The sequence below is a fragment of the Aplidium turbinatum genome, chromosome 2, assembly GCF_918807975.1.
Source record: "Aplidium turbinatum chromosome 2, kaAplTurb1.1, whole genome shotgun sequence".
Taxonomy (NCBI): Eukaryota; Metazoa; Chordata; class Ascidiacea; order Aplousobranchia; family Polyclinidae; genus Aplidium; species Aplidium turbinatum.
Window position 1 is genome coordinate 52,102,151 of NC_137473.1, and position 9,076 is coordinate 52,111,226.

At 36.4% G+C, this 9,076-nt stretch overlaps 1 protein-coding gene across 1 annotated transcript; it reads left to right on the top strand.

Moving 5' to 3' along the window:
• The first annotated feature begins 292 nt into the window (after positions 1-292).
• On the top strand, positions 293-8,751 carry LOC145764878 (uncharacterized). The gene is made up of 5 exons (XM_082576567.1): positions 293-1,023; positions 2,353-3,064; positions 5,042-5,472; positions 6,618-6,788; positions 7,277-8,751. The coding sequence occupies exons 1-5, from the start codon at positions 338-340 to the stop codon at positions 7,860-7,862; spliced, it is 2,586 nt and encodes an 861-aa protein (XP_082432693.1). The 5' UTR covers positions 293-337; the 3' UTR covers positions 7,863-8,751.
• The last annotated feature ends 325 nt before the right edge of the window (positions 8,752-9,076 follow it).

A 9,076-nucleotide genomic window follows, 5' to 3' on the forward strand; every position in this document is an offset into this window, starting at 1 on the left:
TCACTGTCGCTAAACGTTTGTAAGATAAAGTAAAAATCTAAACCCGTTGCTTATATTAAAAAAAACAATTTTATTTCAGAAATGCAGAAATACCCTCATTATATTATTAACTGAGATGGTGTTTTTGAAAAGCAAAACTCTGAGGATTACACCACAAAAAATAATCCTTTACTGCCTGGGATGTGAAACACACAATTCCTGAACCATCTTCTAAGAAGAAAAACTTTTATTGAAGTTGTTTCTCTCTCTATTACATGCTGAGTAAAACCAACCAAAACAGGCCAAAGTTTGAGAGGAAGGTTTGAACGTGAAACTGTCTATTTCATGTAAAGCTACGATGAGTGTTGTGACCAGTTTTTTTAATTTGTGGAAATTCAAACAGTTTGAAGAAAAAAAATTAACAAGTGAAAAGCGATTTCATTGCATAATGCTAATTTCACTTATTTTGCCCCTGCCTTGTACTAGTTTCAATGCAACAATTCCAAAATACGATGATTTTCGGGACAAAATCTACAACTCACCACTTTCGCCTTCGCCGCAAAAATGTCCAAAGTTGTGCAGTTGCTACGACGGAGTGTCTGATATTTCTTCCAGAGCTCCAATGCTCAAAGATATTAAGATGAAAGCAGAATCTAAATTTATCACCGATTGCGTTCAAGTGGGAATTACAGAGCTTCCAACTTCATTTCCAGACAATACTAGAACTTTTCTCCTCGATCATAATAGTATAAAAGTGCTTAGCAACTCAAACAAGGAACAAAATAAATCCGCTGCATTGAAGTTCAGCAATTATGCAAATCTGGAAGAGTTCAGTTTAAGAGAAAACCAACTACAACAGATAGATCGTTATGTTTTTCATGATTTTCATTCAGTTCGGTCTTTGATTTTAAGTCACAACTATATTCCCAATCTTGTGTGGACGGTTGGAGATTTTGGCAGATCCCTGTTGTATTTGGATGTCTCGTTCAATCGCATACCATCCCTAAACAAAGGTGATTTTGAGAAAATGCATTCATTAAAACGGTAAGATGGAATGAAGTTTTAAGTAATTATTTAATTTAAGTACGTCAAACGAAGTTAGTCAGAACCTCGATCATCTTGATTTTGCCCAATTTGATACAAATTTTTGTAAAACACTTGTTTTGATGAATTTTACCCCCTTCTTTCTACCTTGTTCCTCAAACTGCCCCGCTAAAACAGCCAATACAGAGCAAGTCAGATGAATGAGATCTGAATGCAGTTTTGTTTTTGCAACATTAGACGCTGATGGCAAACCCACACTCCACACTCCACACTCCATTTTTGACAGGTTTTGAAGGTGTTGCGACCGTACCAAATTTCTTTCAACTAACTTACTTCGGTCCACAAGCACGTTTTAACGTTCGCGTATTGTCGCTTCTACCTTTTTATCAACTTTTGCTATATTGACGCGTATTGTTTTTGCTGTGATGGTCAGAAGTAAAAACAACTGAATTGAACTGAGTTGCTTAATTTAACATTAAACAAAACAGCCACCACTTTCTATTCTGAAACACCCAACCGTGGGGCTTGAGTCGAAATAAAATTTTGGCGTATCCTCTTTATTTTTCATTAGATGCAATCTGTAATCTGTTGCGATTGGACTTGTTATAAGTTTTTTAACTTTACAAATTTTGCTAAGATTCTCACCCGTTTATAAAATGTCTATGTTCATTCAGATGGACAGGCGATACATTGTACTCATATTACATATACTGTATGTTGCCATCGACATGGACCCCAAAATAAGGACAACTGAAAAATTAATTTTTTTTCCGTAACAAAACAAAAGTTTTTGAACAAATCTTTGCGTTTATACGAGCCATGATATATCACATACCATAATTTTTGCCAGAAACAATCTGTTCCAGCAACTCCTTGTTCGTAGAAAATACTTCGTGCATTTCACGTCAGCTCAGGTCTAGGTTTGTCTTTACATGTAGCAGGGATTTGACCGTTATTTCACAAAGTCTGTTTACTAATTGTTGAAAATAAGACAAAATAGGAACTCAAGTCAAAAACAAGGACACTGCCCTTCAAAATAAGGACAAATCTTAGAAATAAGGAGGATATGGCAACCTTAATTATGCTGTGTGTGATTAAAGTAATCAAAATAGCTGTTGTTTGTTAACATTACTAAGACCAGTATAGTATGTTGATTTACATTACATGCTTTGACGAATTCCACTGCCATTTTTAATATCTTTATATTACTCGTAAGATGAAAGAACCAATGTCTTCTTACTCTGAAGCATGGATAAGCTACTTTATTTACTGAAACACCGAGCCAAATGTACTGTATAAATACCTAAAAGTGTTTTTGCTTTTTAAAAGGTTAGATTTGAGCAACAATAATATTGAGAGCATCGGACCATTTGCATTCGAATCACTGACAAGCTTGGAATATCTCGATCTATCTTCAAACGAAATTTCAAATCATGGTTTGCACCAGGAAGCTTTCAGTCAACTTCGGACACTTTGGTTTCTATCTTTTGCAAATAATTATCGAATAACAAGAGTGCCTCAGTTCGACGTTCTGGGACTTGAACCCGGGACCTTGGAAACATTAGACCTTCATGGTCTACATTACTTGACAAGTATTGAAAGCGTAGCATTTGACAGGTTAAGCAGATTAAAGGCGCTCAATCTAAGCTTTTGTGCATTAAACGCATTGCAACTCGGTTGGCTGAATGGAGGCCCAGGCCAATCTCTGGAGGTCTTAGATTTGTCGCACAACCGTTTCACAGAAATTAAAAGCAACTTTTTTGTGTCTGCTGCTTTGGATACAGAGATGGAAATCCATCCTACTGAGCCCCAGCAAGACTTAAGAAGCCCTTCTTACGTTGTGTCTTCTTCAGTACTGGAGACTAAATCCCAGCTATCTTTCATCAAGTACGAAGGCCATCTGACGACATCTCAGGAAAAGATATTGTACAGACCCCTCCAAATGCTGACTTGGTTATCAATAAGTGACAATAGAAACTTAAAATCGTTGGACAATGATGCATTCCTGTTTCTTCCCAAGTTGGAATACCTTTTTCTCCAGGTAAGCTGCTCTCAAAATTCCTCCAGTCAGACAAAAGTCTTTGATGAAGAGTAGCTTTTAAGCTCAAAATCTCATATGTAAAAACTCCCATGATACAACTAGCTTAAGCCGGGTTTCTTACCAGGATTTTATGCAAAGATGATATCAAGATTATATCATTCAATGATTAAGTTTTAAAATAATTCAACTAGATCAATGGAATCTGTTGATGTAATCAATCAATTTCATGAAATTGCACTGCTTTGCTTGTTTATTTTTTTTCGTTGCCGTTTCCACACTAGCATTATCGTAGAAGTTGTCCTTCTCTGGCAAATTTATGAAATATTTTTATAGCTTGGATTTTACTTTCGTATAGTAATTCAAACTGATCGAATAGTCTTGGAGACTAAGAAACCAATACCTGATATACAAGTTTAGATAAAATTTTAAATTTCGGTTAACATATTTTAGTTAGTAGCGTTTAAACTGGATTTCGGCTGGTCTTGAAGTACATTTGTCTTGTTTTTGTTTCGATTTAGGTTTTTGATAAACAATTTCTTTTCGAGCCTACACTCGTGCAATAAAGTTTCACGTCATCTCGTTTAAATAATATACACTTCAAACATATTTTTATATAATGTAAAAAAACATAAACACATTGAAATTTGTTGAAAAGGAGCGATCTTCCTGGCGTCAGCACTACCTGACTATACTCACTATAGAACAGCGAGCATTGTGTTTCGCTAACCTTGTTTTGGTTGAAAACTATGTGGCATGATTTAGTGGTGCGATACTGATGAGCCCAGCCTCATGGGCAAACACACGTGTCTATCGCTGTCAATTCTTGCTACACTCGACTGCCGAGAAACTCACATGGACGTTTTTAAATTCGTAAAATTACGCAAACAATTACGAAATACCAACAAAGTTATGGATTACACTTAGGGGATCAGGGCACTGACACGGTTTTCCAACTTGAAAACAAAATGTCGAATTGAAAACAATCTGTTTAAAATCGTTGAAAACGTTAAACAATTTTTTTTCAAAAACAAAAACAAGATAATAATCCGAAAATAATGCGTATGAATAATGAAAAGGAAAAGTGCATCTCAATCTTCAGCGTTTGAACATTATATTTAGACATCGTATTTTACAAATCTTAATAGATGATTAGAAAAAATAAAGCTTTGGTAGAGAGTTTGCTTTGTTGAACCATACAGACTATGTTTTATTTCTCTATGATTAGAAAAAAATTGAAAAAACACTATTTTTCAAAAAATAAAATTAAATGAATCAAAACACAAGGAGCCGAAATGTAGAAACTAAACTCATGTTCAGCAAACGTTTCGAAAACTAAACTGTTTTCATCTTTAGTGATATTGAATATGCTGTTGAAATGAAATTACTCATCATTAGATGTTTATTTTGCTTTTTATGCTTGCTCAGATAAAATAACTATCTTTTTTTGGATTTCACACCGTTCTCAAGTTTTGTTTCTTGAAATATTTTCCAGGCATGTGTAGTGTGCACACCAATGTGTCTATGCTGCTGTGAAATTTTTTAAGGTACTGATTTTTATGTACAAAAAGCAAAAATCAGTATCTTTTTCAGAGCAAGTATGACGTTTTCGAATCTATTTAACACAAAAACTTTCCCATAGCGCATAAACGCCTACATCTGGCAAATAATTTTTTAATGCTTTTGAATTTTGAGCTAAATTTGATTTTTCTTTCCTTGAGAAGAATAGCTTATTCTTGCAATTAATTGACATTTCTCTACTTTACAGCGTGATATAATGGTACATTGAAATCGTTGAAATATCCCTAAAGAATTATATTTTGTGATTATTGCATTATCCAAAAATAATTGCAGTTGAAAAATAGAATAAAAGAATGAGAAGGCGATAAAATCTAATAAATTGACATAACAAATAAAAAGTTAATAATCGGTGAACAATTGGTACTAGCAAGTTTGTGAATTAAACTTTTTCCTTTACAGAATTGCAACGTCAGTAAAATGAAAATCGCATCGATAAACTATCAATATTCCGATACTGGACTTCTTTCTACACTTCCCAGTCTGAAGGGAATCTGGGTTTATGGCAATCCAATGTATTGTGATTGTCATGTTAGAGTGATCAGAACAGTTGCATCTACACTTACCTCCAATTGCCGGAGCAATTACAACAGTAGCAAAAATGGATTGGTTTTATTAGACAGCGATCAATATTTCTACGAAGGCCGGTGCATAAACGTAACTTCTGCGGGAAAAAGCATGTGTTATCCCCGTCAAAGTATCGAAGCTTTCCCGATCATTTTGGTTCCTCAATCATACCTGTTTTGCCCAGAAGAACCATTGTCCTTGTTTATCGCGATGTGCATTGGGCCCTTCGCTTTTGCAGCAGCAATTGCTTTGGTGTTTTTGTGCGGGTAATTACTATGCCATTATATAATGCTTCTGTGTCACATTTTAGGTTATGCATAAGTCGTTTTGAGAATATGAAACGTCAGTAAACCAGACATTACGTACAGTAGCTTTATGATTTTCTTTTTTATTTGATGTAAGCTTACATGTCAAGAGTAGTTGAATTTTTTATTGCTGCAAAGAAGAGTTTAGCAATGATGCAAAGCACGATCGTAGAAAATCATTTGCAAAATGCGGTCGAGAGCTCTGTTACATGAATTAGCGGTGTGAGATACTGATGGGCCCAGGCAGTGTTTTTTTAAGGTGTTTTTTTCTAAGGTGTTAATTTCTCCAGCGGTTTTCCAAAATTTGGACTTGCAACTACAGTAGCCTAATAAATAATTCGTTTAAGCAAATATGGTTATTTTTTGGTATTTAAATGAAACACTTGCGGTCTCTTAATACTACTTAGCGGTCACCCAAACCAAACCTTAAAAATAAACCTGGGCCCAGCCTTACGCAAGAATTTCATGTCTACTGCTTTCAATTCTTTTTTTTTTTAAATCATTAATTTATTCATGAAACATTAATTTAAAGTCTCCCTTGTGTATTTCCAGTTTAGTAGTTCATTAACACAACAGCATGGAAATGTTTCAAATACTTTTGACAAAAGAGTAGTTTTTGCGATTTATTGATCAAATTTACACTGTGTTGTGTTCTTGCCCAAACAACAAATCAACCTTTTTTTACATTGATTCAACGTCACGTTAGAACGGTTGATTTGCTGTCTGGCTAGCTCAATTAACCAGCATCCGTGGCTCAGTGGTTATCGCCTTCGGCTCTGGTGCTGATAACCCTGGGTTCGATTCCAGGTCGGGTCAAACCAAAGACTTTAAAAAGGGTACCGATTGTGTTCTTTCTTGTATAACGTAGTGAGGATAAATTGGGTAATAATCTGGTGACATATCACCCTCTTCCAATCTGCCTTGAGCCAGCATGGAAGCAGTACACTCACAAAATCTCATGGAACCCTGTCAAATAACCCATGTTGATGCACAATCTGCTGCAAGCGGAGACAGCGAATGATTATTATTATTATATAGCTCAATTAAACTTACGTTACAACTACACTAAACTATTTCAGAACGGTTCATTTTTCTTTCTTTGACAGTTGGTTTACGGTGCTGATCAATCGTGCACGACGCTACAATATCTGCTCCTATCAATTGAATCGGGACAAGACAATTGAACTTCCTGTGCATAAAAGCGCACCAGTTAGAAAAACAGCGATACGCACAAAAATGTCTCGCAACCCAAATTACTCTCCTGCGCCACCTCACAGGTAAATCAATGGCCAATGACAACCGCAATGTAAGTTTGGTTCATTGATTGAACCTTTCTCTTGGAAAGCTACAGTGAAAGCTTAATCCTTTAAGTTTGGCATAGATATAAATGCTTTGAACCGTTGATGCAGGGCCGGTTATCGAGATTGACAAAGCAAAGTTTTCGATTCTTGTTGTTGTCTGGGATTTATTCCATCCACTAGGTGCGCTGATTGGAGAGCAGTTCTTCAAATGAGTGTTGTTTTACACCAGCGCATGTTATAGCGAAATTAATTTGTTTTTTTAGTCAAATTTAGTGCGTGGTCAGGCATTTGACCATTATATAACATATTTTTGCTGATAGCTCAATCTCCACAAAACGTGACTAAAGTAACTTGACTACTCAGGTCTTAAATTATTATCTTCTTTTGCTTCCTTTACATTCAACATATTCATAATGTGAAAAGAAATTAGTCATTTTTTCTCGATCAAATACTTTGGTTTTCAGGCATAATCGTGGTACGAATCTTGTAATGGGAAACCTCCGATTAACGGGACAAGAGAGTAGCCACATACCAACTTCGTTGTTGGGATCTTTTAGGCCCATATCGGGAAGCGCTTCACCGGGAAAACCGCAGAAAAAAGAAAACCGGTATTTGTCCTCAGTTCCTTCCATTTCCGTTGAAAAAGCCGAATCCACCGATATTCAACTGAACGAATTGTCAAGGAGTAGTTTGTCTAACAGTTATCCAGACATATCGACTAAATTAAAGGTTAATGGAGAAAGAAAAGAACATTGGAAACACTCTTTCCCTGAATCATCCTCTTCTCACGATGATATTCTCCACTACATTGATAGTGATGATGCGCGGACTCTCGCCTCTGAAACTGAGTTTCTTGTCGCGCCCAGACAGGAACACCATTATGATGAAACAAGTTACTTATGCCCAAGTTCTTCCAGCCTGTCTGCTACCGGTACAAAAGATGACACAAGCAGTGATGACGGCCACGAAAATAGTCAAATTTTGTTCGGATACCCAGCGTCTGCTTTGAGAACAAGGAAGGAACGATTCTTACAACGTGACTTGTCGTGACATTCATATATTGCTACCAGGCTCTCGTTTTCATTGTTTATGGAACAATTACAACACAAAGCTGAATTTAGCAAAGCAATTCCTCACCAAAATAGCACTTGAGAGTAGGCTCTTGTAGGTCTGCTGTAGGCCTATAGTACGGATCTTAAAATTAAAGTTTTGTTTTTTTGTTAGGATTATTATAGAACAAGCAAACGGCAGGTGCAATTGATCTGCATTTTGAGCCACTTTCAGTCACTCATTGACTGCACGGTTAAATGGCGGGAACATCCAGCAGCTGCTCAGAAAACGTCGGCTCGACGCTGGTAGAAAGCAAGCGGGCGTCAGGCAAGGCACTTTATGGTGGATGTGGAAATTGACGTCTTGCTTTATAATTGCATCTAGACTGAAAACCAAACGCTTCCGTCCCAGATGAGGGTCAAAAAGCCGTCAAAATACGTGCTAACATGCCAAACTCGAAATAGCTTGCCAAAGGCATAAAAACGACAAATTTATCAAATTGGTTTTAAAATCCTGTTTGAGGCTCGTCTTGGGCTGCAGCGTTTGGCTACGTCCAGATGCTATTATAGCTACGTCCATGCCTGAAGCAACAGACAAAAGCCTGCACACGGAAAAAATCTACTGACCAGTTTGATGCATTTAAGCATCATCAAATCTAACCGGTTTGGTGATAAACGGCTCGCAAGATCATAAAGTTTTTATTGTTCATTTACAAATGATGTTTTTTCAGCAATCTATCCGGTGTGTGATTTCTGTGATTTCTGCGTCAAGGCTGTCTGTATGTATTCGTGGTTTAAATGATTGTAATTTTTCGTTTTTTTAATTTTTTTTAAATCAGATGCATTTATTAATTTATTCGCTATTATTTTTAATACAAATAATTTTTTACAACAAACAATATTGGTTCTGGTTTTAGATCTGAAAATCTGATGAATGCGTTTGATCCTGATTCAATTCTGTGGCATCGAGTTGACATTTAAATTCAATTTAAGTAAAAGAAGCAGGGATTCATAGAATTATTTAGTTGAAGAATCTTCTTCGTCGTATGAGCTGTCTTCTTCCGGACTATATGTTTGGGCATGAGGTCATTAGCCACTCGACAGTCTCATCATCCAGGGCCTTCAGTCCAAGCGTTCCATGTGGTGGTTGATGGATTGGGCAGTCATGGACGACATGGTCTAGAATGAATTGTCGGTACAGAACTCGAAATTACA

Excerpts from the sequence above, each read along its gene's own strand:
- LOC145764878 (XM_082576567.1), top strand. The coding sequence starts at position 338 with ATGAGTGTTGTGACCAGTTTTTTTAATTTGTGGAAATTCAAACAGTTT. Across the intron at positions 1,024-2,352 it reads AAAATGCATTCATTAAAACG|GTTAGATTTGAGCAACAATA; the intron begins GTAAGATGGAAT and ends GCTTTTTAAAAG. Across the intron at positions 6,789-7,276 it reads TCTCCTGCGCCACCTCACAG|GCATAATCGTGGTACGAATC; the intron begins GTAAATCAATGG and ends TTTGGTTTTCAG.